Source organism: Gigantopelta aegis, chromosome 4 (genome assembly GCF_016097555.1).
Source record: "Gigantopelta aegis isolate Gae_Host chromosome 4, Gae_host_genome, whole genome shotgun sequence".
Classification (NCBI taxonomy): domain Eukaryota; kingdom Metazoa; phylum Mollusca; class Gastropoda; order Neomphalida; family Peltospiridae; genus Gigantopelta; species Gigantopelta aegis.
Window position 1 is genome coordinate 70,237,869 of NC_054702.1, and position 26,688 is coordinate 70,264,556.

General features: G+C 36.0%; 1 protein-coding gene across 1 annotated transcript; it reads right to left on the bottom strand.

Annotated features, from left to right (window-relative positions):
* Positions 1 to 1,448: 1,448 nt before the first annotated feature.
* Positions 1,449 to 25,871, bottom strand: LOC121371012 (calcium-responsive transcription factor-like). The gene is made up of 13 exons (XM_041496617.1): positions 25,840 to 25,871; positions 20,145 to 20,348; positions 18,901 to 19,128; positions 16,628 to 16,782; positions 16,175 to 16,364; positions 14,998 to 15,109; positions 14,401 to 14,541; positions 11,744 to 11,959; positions 9,765 to 9,912; positions 9,130 to 9,292; positions 7,870 to 8,009; positions 6,449 to 6,695; positions 1,449 to 5,684 (listed from the first exon to the last, which is right to left on the bottom strand). Exons 2-13 carry the CDS (start codon positions 20,332 to 20,334, stop codon positions 5,620 to 5,622), a joined length of 1,995 nt encoding a protein of 664 aa, XP_041352551.1. The 5' UTR covers positions 20,335 to 20,348; positions 25,840 to 25,871; the 3' UTR covers positions 1,449 to 5,619.
* Between the last annotated feature and the right edge of the window lie 817 nt (positions 25,872 to 26,688).

Consider the following 26,688-nt stretch of genomic DNA (forward strand, 5'->3'; position numbering starts at 1 on the left):
GCCGAAGGTAGGGGAGCATAGTAGGTGGTTACAAGTGCTTCTTAAAAGCACTTCTAAAGTTAACTCTATAAAAAGAAATACTAATAAAATCTGAGATTAATGTCATGGCAATGTCATACAAATTGCATGCATGTGAGATCATTAAAGATAGCCATGGTTTGTGCACAGCATGTTTGAACCTCAAGTAGACATAAGCAGAACAATCGAAGAAAAAACAGGAAACATTTTTTTTGTTTCACTCCCTTCTATTCCATCTCATTTCTTCCCAATCTGACAACTTCTTTCGTTGTCCACCTCAACATCCCAGTCCTTGTCTCTCCAACCATGACAGGTGACGTCTCTTGTGGTTATCCTTGCCACACACCTGTCATTCCCCCATCAGCTTTTAGCTGTGGGCTTGGTCTGACCACTTCAGAAAAAGTTCAGTAGTTATTTCTGACACTGTTAAGAGGCACATGTAACCACCTACTATGCTCCCCTATCATCAGCAGTCGTTGGTACCATGGGTCAGACCAGCTTTATTAGCGGCAGAAGATGAGGATGCCAGGTGGGTGCTGGGAAGTACACAGAGACTGCACCCATGGAGGAAGTTGAGACCAGTAGGTGATGGTGTGAACAGTTCAGAAGACGAGTTGGAGCAAACTGAAGTGGAAAATTAATGAGAATGGTGGATAAGGTGATAGACGAGAAAGATGAATGAAACTGTGAGCCAGCTTTGACAGGATTTGAACCACGGTCTTCAGCTTGATTGTCCAGCAGCTTATTCACTACACCAAGGAAGACATTATTGATGTACTAGAATACAAAACTTAGCCTGGTAATATGTTCAGCACATGTGAAAATAAATTATGGATTTTCAAAATAAATTCATATTAAATTAATGGGTGGTAGGGTCATTTCGCACACACAGAGACCTATAGTCAATTAAGACAATCTCAACCAACAGGATACTACGTATTACAACCTTTAATATACCAGTCATGGGATATGAAAATAAAAATATTGGGTCAATCGATAAAAATGAATTGTACACCTCAAACCTCAAGTCGGCACTAGATCCCTCAACCCACCTCCCTGAGTTAAGTCATCACTAGCCCACATTGTTTTCTTAATCATTGGCCGATGGATGGCGAACATTCAATAATTCTGGCAGTCTTCGAGGAAACCTACATTTTTTCATTAGCACGAAGGGATATTTTATATGCACTTTACCACAAACAGGACAGCACATACCACAACCTTTGATATACCAGTCGTGAGGCACTGGTTGTGATGGGGAAATCCCATTCAGAGAAAGGGTCCATTGAAGGGTTTCATTCTAAGACCAAAACTCCTTGAGCAGTGCCCCACCAAACCCCTCCCTTGAAAGATCAAAATATTTTAAATCATTCTCCAGAAATGATCAGTTTCGAATATGATTTTCTAGCTGAAGAATAACAAGATATTCATTATATTTGCAACCACTTTACTGTGCTTCATAAATAAAGAGTACAAAATATATAAAAGACATGTACATAGTTATGTAACATATCATTTTGAAACGCCAAGTACAACTAGTCATATTTAACATTTGAGCATTGCCATACTAAAGCAAATTAACTGTTTGGTGTTTACCTATTAAACTATAAAAAGAAAAATCAGATGGTCTTGTTTCTTTAAAGCAATATGTTGAAACAAATTTACAGAGGTTCAAGCCAGTATAATTTTAGTATACAGTACCTGGTATGTCAGTCACTTAGAAAATAAAGTTGACGAATGAACAAATTGGTACTGGAAATGCTCTGCTGATGATCATAAATAGTAGAGCTAAAACAATTGTATATTATGCAGACATTTAGCAAAAGCTAAGAAATGCAACCGTTTTAAGCAGCAAAACAATATTATATATTTCCATTTATTCAGTGAAAACTGAGGGAATAAGGAAAGAAATGTTTTATTTACGACGCACTCTTCACATTTTAGTCACTGTTATATGGCGTCGGATGTATGGTTAAGGACCACACAGATATCGAGAGAGGAAACTTGCTGTTGCCACTTCATAGGCTACTCTTTTTCGATTAGCAGCAAGAGCTGAGGGAATAAATAACATTTCATGTTTTGAATGTTAAATGTCCAATGTGTATTTAAGTATAGAATTTATACTTATTAAGACATAGAACATATTTATGCAATCAGTTTGAAAAACAATTCTATTCGGGGCCTGGATTAAACCAATACTGAAAACTAAAGACAAAGGCTTTAGGAATCCATTGACTTCTTTATTACCATAGTGTAAAGATTGGGTTCAGTAACTAAACTAATAAAATACCGTTTGATATATTTTGGGACCAAACTGGCACTGTAAGAAAACAATTGATGCTGATGCTGTTGGTAATAAAAGTAGATCTTAGTTATTTGATAACTAGTACATGTAGTATCATCAGACTTGTTAATTATAACATTTTCAAAACATAATATAAAGAATACTACAAGAGCACAGGTTACAAAACAGCAAATTGTATCACGCAAAATGATAATGAAAACTTATAAATGTATTTTTTTCAACTTGAAAAATAGAATTTAAATACAGAAGAACTCCATAAACAATGCATCACAATGACAAACATGCAACATTAGCGGATTTCATTTCTTACAACATGTCTTAGTTCTCTAAGATGAAAGACAAACTCGTTCTCTCACATTTGATGTGAAAAACGTATTTTCAACCACATATAACCTGAAGACAACAACAAAACATCATAATGGTTCTCATTAACAACTATTTATAATAATAAATATTTACCTCAACACACATATACAAGCACACACACACATGCCTAAATTTATAATTTATTACACAAGATACAGAATTTGTATTTATCGCGTGAAACAAGTTAATATGTCATACAGCAAACGTAAGTGTATATTTATTAACAGCACAGATGTACATAAAACATACTATATGGATCCGTGTCTCTATTTCAGTTGCACTAAATAATGACTATTCAATTTGAAATTAAGAGGTTGATGGTGTGTGCAGAGATCAGTAGCTATAGCAGTATTTTCTAAAGGTGGCAGTGTTTAAAGTCCCCCCCCCCCCCGTCTCCTCCACCTCCCTCCCTCTACACACAGACAAAATATATTGTTTATCAATACAACGGATGCAACTACAAGACTTGTATGAAGGTCGTACCATGGAAACTGTTAATGAAAAACATACATCATCAACAATGGTCTCATCACAGTAATGTAAACGGAAATACAGCCAACATGAACTTCATAGATCAATGTACAATGTAGGGAATTTCTAAATGTGATGAATCCGATACACCCAATCAACTTATGACATGGTACAAGTGGGTGGTGGTGATGAGGCATCCCCCTCCTAAGAAAAATACCACAAGATGCCCACTGTAATTTAGAAGTGTCAGAGTCTAGCTGGAGAACATATTGCTGTACTATTTCTTTTTAATGCCCACCCCACCTACCTTTCCAAAAGATACAGCTCTGATATTTGTACGAAAACCCTAAGTAGCATTCAAGTTGCCACAATCTTTAAGTATGGTATGCTTTTCATGATCAGGAAACATGGATTACATATTTTACCTAACAGAACTCCAACTTCATGGCAACACTGATGGCAGTTGTCGTAAGGTGCTTTACTGAATAAAAATGAATACTTTTGGTTGGAGGAAGATTTTGGGTTTTTTAATTTTGTTGATTTGTTACTGGTTAAAAATGCTATTGGCAGACTTAAAATTACTATAGGTCAGTAATTTGCCTACACAGAAACTGTCATAGGTAACAAACTCTTAATTCTGATCCCTGATGTAACAAGCATTCTGCGAGTACTGCTAAAGAATACATCTCCTACCCATGCCCAAGTTAACCGAGAGTACCGCTGAAGAATACATATCTCCTACCCATGCCCAAGTTAACCGAGAGTACTGCTAAAGCATACATATCTCCTACCCATGACCAAGTTAACTGAGAGTACTGCTAAAGCATACATATCTCCTACCCATGACCAAGTTAACTGAGAGTACTGCTGAAGAATACATATCTCCTACCCATGCCAGAGTTAACTGAGAGTACTGCTGAAGAATACATATCTCCTACCCATGCCAGAGTTAACTGAGAGTACTGCTGAAGAATACATATCTCCTACCCATGCCACAGTTAACTGAGAGTACTGCTAAAGCATACATATCTCCTACCCATGCCCAAGTTAACTGAGAGTACTGCTAAAGCATACATATCTCCTACCCATGCCCAAGTTAACCGAGAGTACTGCTGAAGAATACATATCTCCTACCCACGCCCAAGGTAAAGGGCCATAACTATGTGAAAAATTGGTAAATTTATGACAATGAAAGTTAAACTTGATATGTAACTATACATGATAAAGCTATATACAAAATTCAAACTTAATAACATCGGGCATGTATTGTGAGCGAGGGGCAACAAACCACAATTTGTATAAAGGAAAAGCAAATTCATTATTTCTTTCTTAGGTGAGCATAAAGATGTCAAACTTCACAGTAAAGGAAACAAATGGTAGCAGAACTCTCAAATTTGTTGTATATAATAGTCATAACATGACGTAAACCATCTTACAAACAACTTTTGCACTACACTGTACAATAATTAATACTGAATTGGACAAAATCAACATTTTCCAATCTGTATAGCACTGAGGAATAGGAACAACACATTAAGTTTTGTAGTAGGGAAACATGAAGCTTGACAAACCAACATTCACCAATCTGTATAACACACAGAAATAGGAACAACATAATAATCATTTTGTAGTTACTGTTGTGAAACATGAAGCTATCTGGTATTTGGATGTTGAACAATTGTACAGTCAAGAAAAATCCTAAATTAGTTTATATGTAAGCCATTCCATTCAGTATCCACAGAAAATATTTCAAACATCAGTTCAGTGGAAACGACCATGTCTAATAACCAGAACAAATTGCTGATACCAATAAGATAATATCAAAAAAACTTGTTGGTATCATGAGAAAATTTGGAATCTAATGTTGGAAACGATCGAGGTGTAATTTTGGCATCAATAATCAGTGTGACCAAACCAATCAATAATCAACTAAAACGTAGACTGTGCTTTGGGGAACTTAAATCTGTTTGTTATTTTAAGACAAACATCATTTATATATTAAATATATCTGTGCCAGTCTTTGTATAAATAGCACATTTAAACAGAATGTGTCTGTAAACCTATGCAGTAGTGCACAGGAATAGAAGAAAACAAACTGTATAGTACTGTGTTGAACTCAATCATCCAGTTGTGCTCAAATAACTGGTCAAATGGTTTGAAACGACCAATACTTGACAAACATGATTAATTGGACCTTCACTAGGTTACCAGAAATGTTGTTTTTGAAAATACCACCATCTAAATCTATAAAGTACCAATGGAAGGTGTAATACAGTGATATTATATATTAATTTGCCAGATATTTCAACACTCCAGGAAAATATCTTGTTATTATTATTTGTGTGATATTTCCTCCATCCTGGGAAATGTTAAATTGTTGATACAATATTTCAGTGTATTAAACTTCAACGATCCAGGCTGAATGTCCTGTGGATACAGATCATGTATCTGTTGCTGTTTTAGCCCTCCAGGGAAATGTCTTGTTCTGAAATACTGGAATCCAGCTGTGCTAGCTCATGTTCAGCTGTAAAGACACATTAAAATACATTACAAACATGACTACAGGTTTGAGAAAGGTACTTGTTACAGACACTGAAGTGGTCGGTAACTAGCCACATGCCAAAATACTGGTTACCATATCTTTACCTGAGCCCCATTCTACAAAGCAATCTTAGCCCTAAGATCACCTTAAGTGCATGGCTACCTTATGCACTAAGGTGATCTTAATGCTAAGACGCCTACGTGGAACGGGGCCCAGTTGAATGTCAATAAAGAGTCGATGGTTCTAAGAATTACCTGACCTTGTTCTTTGACACTCAAAACCAATCCTAAACGTCCTTTTAGCATAAGGATGTGAACTCTATTATTCATAATGCTAGATGGACCTTTGATCCTATGAGCTTTTAGTTAAATCTATTAAAGTGTTTGGGCACGAATGTTTTCATTAACAGACAGATAAGAAGAAGTACGACAAGACTAATACAATTATACGTTGATAGTGTAACTACTATTTACTATTTCCTCTAGGACATTACAAACAAATAAAAACACTGAGTGACACCACAGATATCTGATGTCATTTTCAGAATTAATTTTTTTTGTTAACAAAAATAAAACTCACATTTGTTTTTACTGATCAAGGTAAATCAGATACACCCCTATCCAGTATAAAGTAACTTAAATGGGAAAAGTACAAATGTACACAAAACACATCCTGCAAAAAGTTCTTTGTGAAAAGATCCTTTAAAGGTTAAAGGTGTATCTTAATGCGAGAAACAATATGCTTACTTGTAGCCATAGAAACAGCAAGGTTGTTTTGTTCATCTGGACTGTCCGAGTGGACGATGGAGTTGTCCACAATGTGAAGTGGTGGTCCAGTGTCCAGTGGGTTGCAGTCCTGTGGCTGCGTTTCCATTTCACTGACCTGTGGGACCGAACTGCCGGCCATTTCATCAGTCACAACTATCTGCTGTGCATTATTTGGCAGTCCTGCTTGCTGAATGTTGGGTGTAAGGTTGGTTAGCGTAGGAGTTAGCTGAAACAGAAATACTGAGCATGATTATAATTTCCTTAGGCATATATATTATTTGCTGTTTTGCACACGACACTCACCAGAAACACTATTAACAGGAAATGGAAGACAATCCAGTTTCCTGTGTCTTTCGATTTTGCTTTTTTAATGGAAAATACCTTGGAATTTTGAGTTGAAAAAGTGGTTTTCTGCAAGTATTTTCACTTGAAAACAATGGCAGCACATTGCAGTCATTTTCAGGGATCAGTAGCCGATTGTGACAGCTAATTTGAAAATAACAACAAAACTAACCAAATATTGGAATAAGAATCTTAGTTATATTGTTTTAATTCTGGTCAGAAAACCACTGTTATTGGGAATAATACTGCACAGCTGGCCACAATTGGCCATAAGTAAACACGACTTTTTAATTTTTTTGCCTAATTTTAATCAACATTAATTGATCTAAAATATAAAAATTAGAAAAATCCACAAAAATAATACTTACTGATTCAAATATGAACTTTATTTTATTTATTCATAAAACATTTAAGTGAATATTTGCGAGTAAAAATCATAAACTTGTACCCACTCAACATCCTTTTTGTCAAAAATTAATCCAGTAATCTAAAGGTTAATACAGCAACATGTATTATTGCCAAACAAAATGACAAACAACACATGATGTTCTCACAATGGAGTGTGTTAAAAAGAAAGCATGTTAGCAAGCTGTAAGTGTAATACCTGTAAGAGATTGCCGTGTGTAAGAAAAGAAAGAAATGTTTTATTTAACGACGCACTCAACACATTTTATTTACGGTTACATGGCGTCAGACATATGGTTAAGGACCACACAGATTTTGAGAGGAAACCCGCTGTCGCCACTACATGGGCTACTCTTCCGATTAGCAGCAAGGGATCTTTTATTTGCGCTTCCCACAGGCAGGATAGCACAAACCATGGCCTTTGTTGAAACAGTTATGGATCACTGGTCGGTGCAAGTGGTTTACACCTACCCATTGAGCCTTGCGAGCACTCACTCAGGGTTTGGAGTCGGTATCTGGATTAAAAATCCCATGCCTCGACTGGGATCCGAACCCAGTACCTACCAGCCAATAGAGCGATGGCCTACCACGACGACACCGAGGCCTGTTACCGTGTGTAAGAAAGCATTATAACAAGCTGTAAGTCTTAATACCTGTAAGAGATTGCTAGCAGAGAACATGCCGGGGTGAAGTCTAGAGAGTAGTTCGGCTGTTTCGGGTGTCAGCGTTGTGCTGACTTGAGTCGTCCCATCACTGAGGTGCGTCTCAATGCGAGAAACAATATGGTGACCATCTGAAATAACAAACAACACTCACGTTAAACAAAAGGTTAGTTTTCTTTAATGACACCACTAGAGCACATTTATTTCTTAATCATCGGCTATTGGAGGTCAAATATTTGGTAATTTTGACAGTCTTAGAGAGGAAACCCACTACATTTTTCATTAGTAGCAAGGGATCTTTTTTGTGCACCATCCAACAGACAGGATAGCATGGCCTTTGATATACCAGTCGTGGTGCACTGGCTGGAACAATACACTTCTATTGTTTAATAAACAAGAAAAGAAATTATATCATTGGATATTCCATGACACCATTGTAAATAGTTCACTATTAAGTACTGTGAAATTTATTTTCATGAGCTTAAATTTTCATGGCTTTTCCAACAAATATATTTTGTTTGATACTTGTTTGAAATCGTGGACTGAAAAGATAATAGCATAAATTTGTATTATATATATAAACAAATATGTATTATATTTTTGTTGTGTTCTAAAATTTGCACTAGTTCTCGAATTACATGATTATTAGACCATGAAAAAAAGTGATTTCACCAGACATGTTTAAGATAAAGGGAAATATACCTCTTCTCATATATACGTAGGAAGAATAACCACTGTCATAAGCTTAAGAAACATTAGTTACACTCTTTCACACCAGCTATTAAGAAAACAGCATTTATTAGCAAGGCACAATTTGAAATACTGCTACTTGTTTATCCAAGAAAAAGGAACATTTTAAACAGCAGTTTACAAATTTGTTACTAGTGTCAAACTAATGAAAATAAAATATTCTTTGCATTTTGTTTTTCCAGTTTGTTTTTTTACTTTGTACCCATCCTGGAAAAAGGAAACGAAGAAGACCGAAACAAACATGGAGGAGGACAGTAGAGAAGGAAATCTGAGAGGGCAGTCTGAGCTGGGGGCTGCTGGAGAAGCTGGCAAAAGACAGGCAGCAGTGGCGATCTCTGGTTACAGCCGTATGTGATTCTTAGCACGAAGGGGATTAAGTAAGTACATTTTTTACTTTAAACACAATAACTAGTTTTCATTATTTACTATTTTAAATATTTCAATGAATACGCAAGACTGTATTCCTGTTAAAATAAAGTATTCTACAAGAGCGGTGAATACCTTCTCCTGGGTTCTGCGTGAGCGTGACAGTGACGGTTTCTGGCACGGGTCCTTCCTGAGCTATAGGCATGCCGACCCACATGGCTGGATTCACCTGATTGAACTCCACGTTCGACACACTCGGTCCGTTCTTGTCTGGAGTCGTTATTATCTCAACGTTTACCTGATGAATGAAAATATACACATGGCAAGATTTTATAAATCAATACACAAAATTCCTTGAATTAAACTAACATCATATAATGTTTTGAGTTGTTGTTTTTCTTAAAGATATTGATAATTTGGAAGTTCAGACAAATCTTATTATTTGATTTTGTAATTATAAATATATTTCAGAATCGTGACCCAGGCTCCATATTTAGTTTAGACTGCATTACAATACTTATAAACAGCATATAGATGACCAAGTAGAGCTTGGTGTCCAAATTGTTCAATGCTGTACGAGCAAGTGTTCTGCTAATTTATATAAACATAAAAACATTCTACTAGGGTCTTAAACTTATACTCAACATATTTCATAGAAAAACAATTCTGTATTATAAATGTATGTGTGTGTGCGTGTTATGTATGTACGTACATACATACGTATGCGTGTATATATGGATACATGCATAATAAATGGTACATGTATTTACAGTTGAAGCCGTGAGCGGAAGTGTGCCATTCTCAATATCTCGCAGTGCCTGATGGATATGGTTTTTGAGATCATTAATTGTCGGGAATAATGTGAGATCATGTCGCTCTGGAATGTTTCCATGGCAGACATCACGCATGACAAACATTCTGAAATAGAACACAATTAATGATTACTTTTGGTTTCATTAATAGCAATATGCTAAATTGAAACAAATTAAACATAATGTAAATAAATAGTTATGGTATGCAAATAAATCAACGTCAACATAAGGTTATGTCTTCAATAATATTGATCCCACTGCAACAAATACTAATAATTTGCATGCAAGAACTAAACCAGTCAGTCATTTTACCACCTTTATTAATCAAAAGATATAATTATATCATGAATATTTAACAAGTTTGTTTCAAACAAGAACCAAAATGATAAAGAACGAAATGTGCCAGAGGAATAGAAGGAAATGTTTTATTTAACGATGCACTCAACACATTTTATTTACTGTTATATGGTGTCGGACTTCATGGGCTACTCTTTTCGATTAGCAGCAAGGGATATTTTATGTGGACCATCCCAGACAGGATAGTACACACAACGGTCTTTGCTACACCAGTTGTGGAATAGCCCAGTGGATTCACTGACGGGAATCGATCCTAGATGGATTGCACATCAGGTGAGCGCTGTACCACTGAGCATGTCCTGCCCCCCCTCCCGAGGAACAGTGCATTCTCATACAGTAATATTAACAATTGCATCTTTTATATAATTGGGGAGTTAGTGGACTAATTTTCTCATTGCAGGGCTCACTCTTGAATACATTTTGATTTAGACAATTTTCAGACATGTCAAGTATTTAATTACAAATTATTAAAACATGGTTAATTTAAAGAATATTTTATGACCCAATGACAAAAATGTGGTAGCCACTTTGTATAAAATTGAGCAATTGGCTATTTTGGCAATGGACAGGGTGAGGACAGGATTGGGGGTTTCCCCTCCCAACAAGTGCCCTACAACTGGTATATCAAAGGTCATGGTATGTGCTGTCTTGTCTCTGGGAAAGTGCATATAAAAGACCCTTGTTGCTAATGGAAAAATGTAACGGGTTTCTTCTCAAAATTATGTATTGCTATTATCAAATGTTTGACATCCAATAGCTGATGAATAATCAAATGTGCTCTAATGGTGTCGTTAAACAAATCAAACGTTTCTTTCCTAAAATAATAATAAGACTATGATTAAAGGTGTAGACCAGTAGTCTCAACCTGTGAAAATGGACACTAAATTTGGTTAATCATAGAGTGAAACTAAAATTATGTGATGTTTAAAAATAGATTTGAGCTTGACTTGATAACTGCTACTTCTTAGACATTTTTAGAATTGTGAAAAATGTATTTCGAGGTATTACAACCAGGATGACCGGAAATATTTTGGATGTACGAAAATAGAAATTATAAATAATAAAAATGAAGTAACTTTTAATTTAAATTACTAAACACAACTCTAATAGTGAAAAATATGTAGTAGTGTTTAACAAGAGTACCACTGAGGTACATGATACGCCCGTCAGGAGTTTGATGGAAAACCATATAGACAAATTATTTGATTTATTTGTATCACAGAGACCTAGTAATTGCATGTGACACAGCACCATCCCAAGTTATTTCTACATGTGAGGTGTGATGGTCTTGTATGCAAGATATGGTCAAGACAAGGATTTACTGTTATGTGCAATAGACCGTGAAAAGTAGGTCACAGTGACCTAGTAATAGTACGCGACACACTGCCATCCCATGTTGTTCCTACATGTGAGGCTTGATGATCCTGTATGCATCTGTATATACGATATGGTCTGGACAAGAAAAGTTAACAGACGGATATATGGACGGACAGACAGACAACACCATACCATAATACGACACATCATAGACGGATGTATAAAAACTAGAGTCTGTCACTTTAATCAAATAGGTTAATCACCTGAGCTGCCGTCGGATGTGATAAACCCTCGTCTCACCCCCAGACACAAGATCTCGGATTTTCTGAACAACTTGTGGATGTAGTCGTCGACTCGACGCGTCTATCTCCTCTTTCTCCACTTCCGAGTTCGGGGTGTATTTAGGTGGAGCCGCAGCTGGCGTGGCTTGTTCGTCGTGAAATTCGTGAGCCTTTTCTGTGGGCAGCTGGATGTAAAACCTGCAGGAACAAACGCATTAGTTCAAACAGTTGCTGGGCTCGAAATAGCGGCCTGCAAGAAACAGTCTATTTGTTTTCTGACCTAGCAGATGAAATAGAAAAATCACCAGCTAAAACCACAAAAAATCACCTGCTAAAACTATAAAAAGAATCACCTGCTAAAACCACCAAAAAAAAATCACCTGCTAAAACAACAAAAAGAATCACCTGCTAAAACCAGTAAAACATCACCTGCTAAAACAACAAAAAGAATCACCTGCTAAAACCATTAAAAAATCACCTGCTAAAACCATTAAAAAAATCACCTGCTAAAACAACAAAAAGAATCACCTGCTAAAACCAGTAAAAAATCACCTGCTAAAACCATAAAAAATATCACCTGCTAAAACCATTAAAAAAATAATTGCACCTCATTTATCAAGAGATGTATGCACAATTATTTCAGCTGCTATTTAGCTTGTGATTCTGTTCTATTTTAAAGGGACATTCCTGAGTTTCCTGCATTGTAAGATGTTTCTGACTAATAAAATCTTTTAACGTTTAAAAATATGCATTAAATATATTTTTTTGTTTAGGATATCAGTGTCTGCATATTCAATGTGTTTCTCGTCGTCTTAATATTTGTAAGAAGCTCAAACTGTATTTTGTCTTCAAATAATTTTGTACGTACGAAAACAAATATTTTAGGAAATAAAATGAAATTTAACCTAGTACAAATACTAGAACGATCAGAACATGTTTAATAATAATATACAGCTAATATGTTGATATGTAATTACAATCTTTAAAAAGTGTCCGTTAGTTGATAACATCTTAAAGAGTGCAGCAAATTCAGGACTGTCCCTTTAATTCCATAGTGCTCTAAAGTACACCTCAGAAGTGCTAATTTATCTCACACTATCCCAAACCCTTCCCTCACCCCGTGCCATCTTATTTCTGGAAGGACGTATTTCTTTTGGCCTGCTATTTATAACAAATAACAGCAAGCCATATTATACTTCCTATTTTAAGCCCTGAGCTGCTATACTGACATGTTACTTTGATTATTTTTAGAACTAAAGTCAATTACAAAGCTAACTTGAGGGCGATATAGAGTATATTCTTATGACAAAATTGTATTTCTTACCAATACAATATAACTAACATATAACTTATTATTACCTTTTAGATAAATTTCATGCGTTTTGATTGGTCAATAGCTAATCCATACCACAGGTACACCATGTCATTTTCCAGGTCAATACAGAATTTGGGCACCAATACAAAATTTGCCAGGGTGTACGAAAGTGCCACGTGACTTCTGCTTTGTAAGTTCGGCAGAATTGTTATTGTTTTGTTTTTTCACTCTCGCGCCTCAGCTCTTAAACTAGGAAATACGTATTGAATTCTGTTTGAAAGAGATTGCGATTTATGGTAAGTGTTTTTTTATTACTTTATTATTTTTAAATACATACTTTCTTGAACATGTTATAACCAAAAAATATAGAAAATTGTTGATTTTCGCATACTCATGCATTGTAAATTTAATGGCGGGAACTATCACTGTGTAGGCGACCAAACTATAACAAAACTATTTCTTTGAAAAACGCATGACATGCATTCTTTGGAATGTTATATGGGTAAGTATAGTTTGATAAATATCTATGTGCCCGAGTGTAATCAGTTGTTTGGTAGTTTTCCGTGTAATAATTTTTATTTCTAAATTGACAAGACCCGTGTCATTAAGGTGATAAGAGTTGTCCCCCTTTGTTTACAAATCGTCTGCATTTGACAGCTCGCTACAATGGCTAAACGATTCGGAAATCATACAGAATCAGAAATATTGCAAAAAAGAATCAACAGCATTCCAAGCAACACACAAGCAGGAAACAAAAAGGCCGCAAATACGTTACGTAGCTACTTGTTAGAAAAATAATATTTTTGTGTTTTATTTGAAATTTTATGTTATAAAAATATTTTAAACCTTAAAAATCTTTGTGTGATTTGTTCAAAATGTTTGAAAAAGATCTAAAAGGTAATAAATTCGTGACGCGGTTTTTGCCAGGGCGTACGGGATTGTACGCCCTGGCAAAAACCGCGTAACTAATAATATCATGTTGTACATCCCATAATAGGAATGCACATACTGTGCGAACAGAAAATAATCATACAGCAAAACCTCTCCAAACTGGACCCTCTGTAAACCGGAATTCCCTCACAACCGGACGTTTTTCATGGTCCCTTTATAAATATCTGTGTAGAAGAGAACCTCTGTAAACTGGATACCTCTTAAAACCAGAGGTTTTACTTGGTCCCATGCGTGTCCGGTTTAGTGGAGTTTCACTGTACTTTATTTATTCTCTCCAGTTCCGTTGAACTCAAAACTCAGTATTTAACAAGATAATGGCTATACATAAATATGTGACTTGCTATTTTAAGCTAGTAAACACCAAACAAAATACCTTTCTTCACCATAACCATCTGGGATGCCTCGTTCCTTCAACTCTTGAAAAGCTTTATCCATGGCTCCTTTTAGCGTTCTCTTGTCCACATTCACATCAACGGCATAATCAGGGAATTTCTTAACTTTTTTAATGTAGATTCTGCAGAAAGGAAAAGATTATTTTGTTTAATGTGTTTAATATTAATTATGTTGATCATAATTACAAACAAAGTAGATAGTGATAACAACTAAACTAACCCATTCCCTGACCTTTTTTAATTTTTAAAAATCTGCTGTGCCTAAAATCAATTGTTCTTATTTGCAGGTTTTACTTGACTTGTAAATAAACATACATAAAATAATATTTACATTAAAAGAAACACAATGTGCTGATAAAATTTTACCTTTTTTTAACGAAAATCTTTTTAAAAATCCCTCAAATATTTTAACCCATGTCCCAAAACAAACAAATGTTTTAATTTGTCTTGCTTGAAAATAGTACTACTATGTGTTGAATGCGTCATTAAGTAAAACATTTCCTTCCTTTCTTCGTCACAATTATATACACTAATAGTGAACCGGATGTCAGAAGCAATCGGTCATCATTACTACTGACCTTGCAGGACATGTTTGTCTGTACACTTTAGAATTATCCTCTACCGTCTTTTTATATGGATTTCCCTTCCGTCTGGGTCCATACTGACACTCCTGTACCACTGCCCTGCTACCTGAATCAACAAGCATTGTAGGAACATAGTCAAAATAGGAAGAATATGTTCTAAACTAAGCAGCAAAACTTTTAAAGGGACATTCCTGAGTTTGCTGCAGTTTTTAACATGTTATCGACTAACAGAGACGTTTTAACGATTGTAATTACATATCAAATATATTTTCTGCATAAAATATTAGTGGTTGTGCATTAAACGTGTTTCTGATCATTCTAATATTTGTACTAGGTTAAATTTCATTTTGTTTCCTAAAATATAGTTTTTTCGTATGTTTGGCCTTGTTACAAATATTAAGACGACCAAAAACAGGATTTCCTCAGGATTTTTTTTAAGGTGCATACATTTTTAGTATTGGTAAATGTATATATCTGTTTTCAAACCAAGCGAAAATAAGGGGGTGAAACTAAACATTTTTGAAATTGCCTTAGAACTTGCAAACACATTTATTTTATTATTTTATTTGAGTATTTATTTTATATTTTATTTTAATAATTTATTTTATTTAGCTTTATATTATTATTATTATTATTATTACTTTTTATTTATTGTCATCTTTCTATTAGTAACATATTTGGAAATATTAGGTACATGTCATTGAACAAGATCTCCATTTTCAAGATCTTTAAAAAATTGGGCCCTTTCCAACCAAAACAGTAAGTGATAATAAAAATACACGTTTGCTAAAAGTTCAAGAATGATCAAACATTTTGTAAGAACAATACAGTACTAAACAATTAAACACAAATGTAGGAACATCTCTGAGATCAAATTAATAACTTTTTAAAGTTGTTACTTGCAGAGGTTACAAAAGCAGAACATACCAGAATTAACAAAAGGCATTCCATCATTAATACTTGCGGAGTTTACCAAAGTAGAATGTATCAGCATTAACAAAAGGCATTCCATCATTAACACTTGCAGAGTTTACCAAAGTAGAATGTATCAGCATTAACAAAAGGCATTCCATCATTAACACTTGCAGAGTTTACCAAAGTAGAATGTATCAGCATTAACAAAAGGCATTCCATCATTAACACTTGCAGAGTTTACCAAAGCAGAACATACCTGCATTAACAAAAGGCATTCCATCGAAGGGCACATACTGAGACTTCCACATCAGTCGTGTTGATGGCTTTGCTGGGCTGGGCGATTGGCGTGTCCCCCAGAAGCTGGCAGTCTGTTGTTTGTGAAGAGTCAGTAACGTATCTAGTTCTACTTCATTCTCCACATACCCACGATACGAGTCTCCAATTTTCTAGAGAAAAAACAAACAATTTCTGTACTAAAATTAAAAGAACTTCCACATCAGTCGTGTTGATGGCTTTGCTGGGCTGGGCGATTATGTCCCCCAGAAGCTGGCAATTGTTTGTGAATTTCATTCTCCACATACCCACGAATTTAATTGTCATTAATTAATTAATCAAACAGAACTTTATTATATTTACTATGCTTGTAAAATAATCCATAAAATTAGTATTTAAATAGCAGGAAAGACGAAAAATGTAGGCTCATATTTACCTCACAATTTTTTAGTTTTAATGCCCAAGCCGGAAAATCAACTGGAAACATTTGTTGAGGTGGAGCTGGTGGTGGCATCATTACACCAGCCTCCGTCGTAACCGACAACATTTCACCACCAGGCACATTATCATGTACAAACTGAGGACCAGTCTCTGAAAACAAAACCCAGTACAGAAACACTAGCTAACGATATAATAGGGTGAGGACAATAACAGCAGAAATGGACGGTTTGATGGTCCTGTATGTATCTGTATGCAAGATGTGGTCTGGACAAGGATTTACTGTTATGTGCAGTAGTCAGTGAAACATAGGTCACAGTGACCTAGTAATAGTACGTGATATACCGCCATCCTAAGTTGTTCCTACATGTGAGGTTTGATGGTCCTTTATGCATCTGTATGCAAGATATGGTCTGGACAAGAAAAAGTTAACAGAAGGACGGACGGACGGACGGACAGACAGAAAACGACATACCATAATACGACCCATCATAGATGGGCCTATAAAAATGGGTAAATAACAATAAAAGTCAAATATGATAAAGCTACATGTATATAAAAAAAAACGTCCGAATTTTTTTTTTTCATATGTACTAAATTTAACTTAAAGTTTGCTTTGTTTAATGACACCACTTGAGCACACTGATTAATCTATCATTGGCTATTAGATGTCAAACATGTGATAATTCTAACATGTAGTCATCAGAGGAAACCTGCTATATATTTCCTAATGCAGCAAGGGATCTTTTATATGCACTTTCTCAGACAGGAAAGCACATGCCACAGCCTTTGACCAGTTGTGGTGCACTGGTTGGACAAGAAAAAATTCAATCAGCAGAAGTGGTTCGATCCAGCGACACAAGCACCTCAAGCGAGCACTCAACCGACTGAGCTAAATCCCCCCCCACTCCTAAATGTAAGAGCCATAACTCTGTGAAAAATGTGTTAATTGCCATGAAAGTCAAACGTGATCTGTAATACAAACAGAACATGATAAAGCTATATAATAATTTTTAGCTCAATAGCTTGAGGCATTGAAGAAAAAGTCTGGAAAACAAATTTCTGTATCGCTCAAGAACTTTCAAGGACCATAACTCTATCAAAAACGAGTAAAGTGCCATGAACGTCAAGCATGGTCTTGATAAAGCTATGAACAAAAGTTCAGCTAAATATCTTAAGGCATTGTGAAAAAACATCTGGATAACTATATGTAGAATAAAGGGATGGACGGATGGACAGATGGACAAAGAAGGATGAAAATAAAACCTATAGTCCCCTCCCATTGAACCAGATCCTCTTCAGCTGGGACTAGTAGGGGACTTAGACAGGACGCAAAGCAGTGCTTTATATTTACTCGCCAACTGGCTAGTGAATGAAAAAACCCACTAGCCAACTCAAGATTGTTACTCGCCAAACAACATATCAAGTACATGTATTAGTATGGATAATATATATATATATGTAATTCTTATTACCAGTACTTTTTTCTACTTTCCTTTGTAAACCATTTTTTTCAATTGGGTTACGCGATTCCGACAAGTGTACTGACGGCTACATTTACCGAAACTAGGACGTACTTTATTTATTTATTTTTGTTGATGGTATGCTATCGTTACCAACAATACAGTAAAAGAAAAGAAAAAATCTCAAGCCCTTTTTATTTATTTAACATATTCCCGCCATATAATATTTAGCTTAATGTTAGGTGCAAATAAACTGGCTAAGAAGCGATTGGTCTAAGGCTTTGTGAGAGCTCATTTACAAAAGAAAATTCTGATGTGTCTCGAGGCTTTCTGATTGTAGTTAATAAAGCATTCAGAACACCTCGTTCGTAAAATCGTCTGAAGAGCTCCGAGTATGATATCGGAATACTTCGACAGACTTTGGTTCACAAAAACGAGCGAAATGCGGAAGTGTATGTTTACAGTTTCGATCATCAATATATGTGTCATTTGACTAATACAGTAAACTAAAATGTGTTACAGTGACAGCTTGATGCTGACAAAATAATCTACTCGCCATAAAGGCAGGTGTTTTGCAAATTTAAATCGCCATAACAGAATCGCATACGGGAGCGTTTCACTCGCAGTATTGCACCCTGGACTAATAAACAATAGCACTCATATTACAAGCAATTATAATAACAATTTCAGTAATACGGCTCTACAACTGAGCTATATACTATCCCTTAAGTTAAGTATGACTGCTATGATATTCATCTATCCAATAAAATATAAATATATTGTTGTATTTCAATACTTGACAACTTACCATTCGCATCAGATTTTGGCACATATTCTCCCGCATTATTCACTGCAATGAGCGCTGCAATCTCAGGATTGTCTGGGTTGGGAATCACCTGCCAAATCCGAGCAATCCCATCCGACGGTGCCGGCATCGTGATAACCTGAATGGCATCAGGATTGCCAACAATTTGGGGCGCAGAGATTGGAGCAGCAAGCAAGCACTGTAATGCTGTTGTTTCCGGCTTAAACCCACCTGTGAAAAATATCAATTAATGCTAAAACATTCTATTTCTATGTATGTAACTTGACATCAAACATTTTGTCCAGTACTGCATTGTGACAATTCGCTATGCAAGTTTGAAACATTATACAATTTTAAAACATTAAACATTAGTCGCTAATCAATTTTCAATTGACTAGAAATATCGCTAATCAAGATTTTGATAACAAAATTTCCCCTGCTAAGACTAAAGGGTATAGATAGAGAATTATTAAAAAGTCAGAATAATTTTCTATTTCACTTAAAATGATACACGTTTTTTTTTTAAATTGAGGGCTTTTAACTCCTGTAGGTCAAAGTGTCATCAAGAGCACTTTTGTTCCACGGGATAAAAATTAAACTGCCATCGGTAAAGCTCCTTTACGATGACAAAAGGTATACACCAAAATTTATACATAATTTTATACACTTGAAATAGACTTCATACAACAAAATATCCTTTCAGTCATGTTTATTTGCTGCAAAATTAACTTAAAAAAAAAAAAAAATTCTTAAGTCCAAGTCCTAGTATACACATCTACATGTACAGAACAGGTTAAAAGAAAGAAAGAAATGTTTTATTTAACGATGCACTCAACACTTTTTCTTTACGGTTATAGAACAGGTTAAATACCAGTAAATTAAATATATAATATCGAAGGAAGGAAATGTTTTATTTAACGAAGCACTCAACACATTTTATTTACGGTTATATGTCATGAGGCATATGGTTAAGGACCACACAGATATTGAGAGAAGAAACCCGCTGTCACCACTTCATGGGCTACTCTTTTTGATTAGCAGCAAGGGATCTTTTATATGCACCATCCCACAGACAGGATAATACATACCACGGCCTTTGTTGCACCAGTTGTGGAGCACTGGCTGGAACGAGACATAGCCCAATGGGTCCACCAATGGGGATCAATCCTAGACCAACTGCGCATCAAGCGAACGCTTTACCACTGGGCTACGTATATAATATCGAATGCTAAATATTTAATTCTGACCTAGGGTGTGGACGTTTGCCACTGAACATGTTCCTCCGATACCACACACATCATTGCCATGTTCGTCTCTCGACACCAGCGTGCACGTGCTGATCGGTATAGACATCAGTCCCTCGGCTCCACCACCATGGTTAGCCACAATGCCCATGACAACATCAGGATTGGATATCACATCCCCATCCTTAGTCATCCTGCTCCTTCAACCTGAAACAGTAAAATCACATATACTGGGAGACAAAAGAAGAAGAGTTAGTTTTGCTTAACGACACCACTAGAGCAAAGAAAGAAAGGTTTTATTTAATGACGCACTCAACACATTTTATTTATGGTTATATGGCATCAGACATATGGTTAAGGACCACATAGATATCGACAGAGGAAACGCACTGTCGCCACTTCATGGGCTATTCTTTTCGATTAGCAGCAAGTGATCTTTTATATGCACCATCCCAGAGGCAGGTTGGTACATACCACGGCCTTTGATATACCAGTCATGGTGCACTGGCTGGAACACCACTAGAGCATTCATTTATTAATCATCAGCTATTGGATGTCAAACATCTGGCAATTTTAACATATAGTCTTAGAGAGGAAACATGCTACATTTTTCCATTTGTAGCAAGGGATATTTTATACAGTGTTCGAGATTAACGGTATCCCGATATCCCGGGGATACCAGAATTTAATTTTGGATACCAGACTTCAAGAACCCAGTATCCCACTGGGATGCCATATAATACTAAATTCTCAGGTGGGATACCACATTTTGAAATGTTAGTATCCATTTGGGATACTGGCCAAAAAATTTAATCTCGAACACTGTTTATATACTCTTTTAAAAAAAGGAGGGGAATTTAAATGCAAATGTCATTACCAATGATTGGAACAGAGATCAGCTTTCAAAAATTACTGCCTAGGAAAGAATGTTCATGGTTGCACAACCTAACACAGCCGAAAAGGTGAATGCATGTGCAACACGCAGTAGCACCATACATGTGGATAGGGAGTCATTTGCAATTTTGACACTTCACAGAGCGGACAATTAATTAATTAGTCTGATTGATTACAAAGTATTGTTAATTTTGCTGAATCTCATTATCAATTAGCCTTTGCTCTTTAGATTGTATGCATTTTTTACAAGTCTTTGAATTAGTGATGTGGCATCTAAGATGTGAAGAATGCTTTAGGGCTATTGTTATGCTTCAAACTGGTAGAATTCAGTGTGATGTTCAATGTTTCGCCATCTGTGATTTGCAGACTATGGAACAGATACCAGCAGACCCAAAATGTTGATGATCAACCCTGTTCAGGGCGAACCAGGTCAACCACACGAGTCCAGGATCAGTTCATCAGAACCCAGGTTCAAACAGCGACTCAAATTGCTGCACATTTACACCAGACTACTGGGGTCCAAGTGATTGGTCAGACGATTAGAAATCGTTTACATGCAGCTTATCTATATGCTCGGGGATCATTAAAGAATCGCCACATGGTAAACAGGCGCCAATGGTGTACACAGCGTCAAAACTGGGGAAATCGTTGATGGTCTCAGGCTCACCCTGGATCAAAAATACCTGTAGCCAAAATATTAGACAAATGGAATTTTTATTAGCCATATTGAAAATGCTTTAGCCAAATTTGTTTTACACAGTACAGTATAGAGTATTTATATGTGAATATGAAAATGTATCTTTTTCAGCTAATTGTGTACAAACTGGAATAAATAGGAATAACAAAACCTCAATGGGGGTAGGGGCAGTTAATATATTACTTCCGAGTTTTTTCAGTGGGGGTGGGGTTGGGATGGGGTTAAGCAATATCTTCAGAGTTTGAAGCCAGTACCCAATACACCCACCCTCACTTCTAAGGCCTATGGCATTAAATTAACAAACATACAGAAATATGGGGGTGGGTGGATGTTTATGGATGGTGGTGTTTTTTCTTTCTTCCTTTTTTCCCCAAATAAAAACTTGAGATTATTTTTTTTATAAATAGAACTCATTATTTCTTTAAATAGCAATCTTTGTTAGTTTGAATAATTTTTTTTTTTTTTTAAAGTGACCCATCAATTCCCCAACCCAAACGATTTCATAATTTGTGCCATGTTGTTGCTGTTGATTTCAGCGTCGTGTTAAATGCTTGTTGTGATTTCTGCTTACAAAATACCTCGGCTAAGAATGCCGACTTCACCACAGTATACTCCATTTATTAAAAAAAAATATATAAAAAAAATCCTTTAATAAAATTAATATTTACAGTCTTTTTAAAATCCAGCTAACTTATTAAATGTCACTTCACAGTCTTACAAATTTATATCTAAAATTATCTAACAAATATGATTATTGTAAACTAATTTTATTCAGTATACATTTAACTGCAATTTGTATAATTTAAATACTGCATGTTCATTTCCGGCGATCACGGATCTGCATGTGCTCTCGACCATGGGTACAAAATTAACAAAGACAAAGGAATAAAGAAAAACTGCAGTTAGGTATTCATTGATGCGAATAACTATTGTTTTTCTACAAATTTACATCAAGATTACTTTTGCGTAATCGTATTGTTTAATGTCCGCAACGATGTCTCTTGACACGCGGGTGTCAGCTGACTGAAGCGTGGCGTTTATTCGCACCGAGAACTGTCCTCAGTTCAGCCAACGAACATTCTTCCTAACTTTCGCGAACTATTTGATTGGTGTTCGTCGTGTCCATTTGGTTTAACGTGAAGCGCACAAACCAGTCTAACGAACGTTTTGTTTTCGCTCGGACCTTGAGATGGCCTACATGTCTTTTGGCCCTGAACTGGCATGTGTATTCAAATTGACAAGCATTGTCGGTCTGTTTTTATTACTTTGGTTCAAAGATTTTACAAAGTAAAAATAACAAATTACAGATCTTCCAGACATTGCTGTCATACATGTTGAATGCATGCCGTTAAAATTAATAACCGTGATTATTAAAATAAGCAAACATTATAAGGCCTACGTTGTATTCTGCATGACACCGTTTCTCGTTACCGGTCGCGAGATCGCTATTACGCTAATTGAATATTTGTTAGTATTATTATGTTTGAGGTGTCGGATAGATTATGTAACTGTTTGTTCACATCAGAAGACAGAAAATGGCTTAGCCAAAATTTTAGCCACTTGCAAATTTTATTAGCCATTTTTTGTAAAAATTAGCCAATGGCTAATTTGGCTACCGACAGCACGAGCCCTGACCGTGATTATTAAAATACGCAAACATCATAAGGTCTACGCTGTATTCTGCATGACACCGTTTCTCGTTACCAGTCGCGAGATCGCTATTACGCTAATTGAATATTTGGTAGTATTATTATGTTTAAAGCCGCACACCCTAGTTCCATCCAGCGAAAATAAATTATAATTTGGTTAATCTACAAACCTGTGACACACTTAGATCACGTTTTTATCAAACGGAGTAAAAAAGCAGGTTTTATATCAATAAATACCATGGGAATCCTCATGTCCCAATTGCTTGAAATAATTTTGAAAGTTAGTATTCTGATGTCACCGGTAGATGTCGCTCGAAGCACAACAATGCCTACGTCACGACAAATTTCACAGACTTGGGGTGCATTTCTTTCACCTCTCCTGGACATGTTCCAACTTTTCTGTCCTGGTTGTATCCCCTCTCCAGATATCGTAAGACTTAGCAAAATTATTGGTTTTATGGGTTTGTAACATTTTGTATTGAGACACTTACTTGTCTGAACTTTATTGTTACTGAAAATGTTCACGCACTGTGAAGAAAAATCTCACAAATGAACAACAACAAATCGGATGTTGATTGCGCGAACCGTGCACGAGAAAACAAACCGAACCAAAATGATAACTGTGCCGTGATATACCAACGTCTGTGACATTGAAATGGAAATATCCCCTCTCAAAATAGATTAGACCTTGTCTGCTCAACGTTTTTTTCTCAGACGTGCGTGCGATTTATGAAATACGAAAAATGCATTTTGTGGTATTACAAAAACCAGGATTACCAAAAAACACTTCAGGTGAATGGAAATGTATATTCTAAATAATAAACGGTAAGTAAAGTGCAATTTTATTTGTGAAAAAAAATGGGTTTAATAGCGAAAAACAACGCCGTAATGGTTAACAACTAGCCGTAACTAGGGTGTGTTCCTTTAAGGTGTCGGATAGATTATGTAACCGTTTGTTCACATCAGAAGACAGAAAATGGCTTAGCCAAAATTTTAGCCACTTGCAAATTTTATTAGCCATTTTTTTTTTTAATTAGCCAATGGCTAATTTGGCTACCGACAGCGCGAGCCCTGTGTCTCGTGTAATGTTTTCTGACGAGTCCAGACTCACTATGGACTTCATGGATATAGGCATGGTCGTGTTCGATGACATCGAAATGAAGGTCATATTTGGTGATGGTTCAGTTATGATGTGGGGTGTAATCACTATGAATGTGGGTCACTGGTCAGTACTACCGGGATAACATACTGGCACCGATTGTTGTCCAGTTTGCTCGCAATACTGGTCGACGGTTTGGGTTTCAAGATGACAATGCTTGGTCCCACCATACATATATCGTAAATGACTACCATCAGCAGAAAAACCTTTCCCCCATAGAGCATGTCTGAGACATGATCATAAGACGTGTACAGCAATGTGAACGTCCGCCGGCTATTTTAGCTGAACTTGGCCAAACACTGCAGGAGAGGGATAGACTTCCTCAAATCCAATAAGGTTGACGACAGTAACTTTTCGCACCCTCGTTTTGGCTTCGTACACAATAAATATAACATATCCAACAGTAATTTTTGATACAATATATTTGACAAAAGGTACTTTTAATTTTGTTCATCTTTTAATATTTAAACTTGGTATTTTGTCCAGAATTATGAAAAATATAAAAATATTGATTTGTAAACAGTGCTGTCTGCTTGTTATAGAATTTCGACAGGTCAAGGTTAGTAGACCAATTTTTATTTTAATGTGGCAAAGCACTGTACTAATGAAATTCCGGTGAGATATACTATATTTATTGTGTATGAAGCCACAAGGGTGCGAAATGTGACTGTCATTGACCTTAGTCTGATACATCTTCCATCAAAACTGATTCTATTTGGGGTGGGGTGTGTGAAGTGTAGTGTGGAAAAAAGAAAACAAAATGTTTATCAATTTAATATTTAAAACCTGTGTAGACTCAAAACATATTTTATAAAGTTTACTTTCTGAATTTTATAATTCAATAGGGCCTATTCAATTTATTATTGTTTTTAGTCCACTGGCTTGTCTATTTATCTTGTCCATTTAACAAGGATTATAATTAAGAATTTTTTTTTTTTTTTTTATCAGATCAGATGTCATACAATTTATTTTGTTAATGGGAAAAAACCCACACAAAAATCATAGCTCATACCCATGCTAAAAACGACACTGTCATAGCAAGCATAAACCCAATGACAGGCTGGACGGAAAATAAATACGGCAACATTATAAACAAAATACATTATCCAGCTGTTAAATGTCGATTTTAACATATTTTGCGCATAATGTCATTAAGTCGATTCTTTTACAAAATAAAGAACTACGACAATACATTGTTATGCGATAATTCAAACATAAGACAAGAGTGCTCATTCTGGGACACTCCCATCCCATATGAGGATTTGAACAAGTGCTTGTTTGTCAAAACGAGTCACAAACCTCGAAATGATAGAACCTCGTCTTCAATATGGCGTCCAAAATGAGGCACAGTGCCAAACAAAAAGCTAAATATAGAATTACAGTTCCGATCTACGATAGGCCATTTCAGCTACATATCGACGACTTAGCTATCTTTCTACAATCACCACAAAAACGATAGATCTGCTCTAAATAGACAGTCAACAATCATTAGGCCTATTTTAAGGAAGGAAACTGTGTTTTACGTGCCCCTATCCACAGAGATTCAGGCACGCCCACTTCGGATTTAGCCTCTGACTTCGCCAGTGACCAACTCCGGAGCAGGGGGTGGCCTATTTTAACATATGCTTTGACATAGCCAGGATTTAATATACATGTTCATTTATGCGTATGCGGTGCGGACAAGGAACGCGTAGGCCTTAGCGCATTAAAACATTTTTTAAGGGAAAGTTCATATCTAACAGTTAAAGCCGCACACCCTAGTTCCATCCAGCGAAAATAAATTATAATTTGGTTAATCTACAAACCTGTAACACACTTAGATCACGTTTTTATCAAATGGAGTGAAAAAGCAGGTTTTATATCGATAAATACCATGGGAATCCCCATGTCCCAATTGCTTGAAATAATTTTGAAAGTTAGTATTCTGATGTCACCGGTAGATGTCGCTCGAAGCACGACAATGCCTACGTCACGACAAATTTCACAGAGCGCGCACAGACTTGGGGTGCGTTCTTTTCACGTCTCCTGGACATGTTCCAACTTTTCTGTCCTGGTTGTATCCCCTCTCCAGATATCGTAAGACTTAGCAAAATTATTGGTTTTAAGGGTTTGTAACGTTTTGTATTGAGACACTTACTTGTCTGAACT

Excerpts from the sequence above, each read along its gene's own strand:
- LOC121371012 (XM_041496617.1), bottom strand. The coding sequence starts at position 20,334 with ATGACTAAGGATGGGGATGTGATATCCAATCCTGATGTTGTCATGGGC. Across the intron at positions 16,783-18,900 it reads GCCAAAATCTGATGCGAATG|AGACTGGTCCTCAGTTTGTA; the intron begins GTAAGTTGTCAA and ends TTTTGTTTTCAG. Across the intron at positions 15,110-16,174 it reads AATGCCTTTTGTTAATGCAG|GTAGCAGGGCAGTGGTACAG; the intron begins GTATGTTCTGCT and ends TTGTTGATTCAG.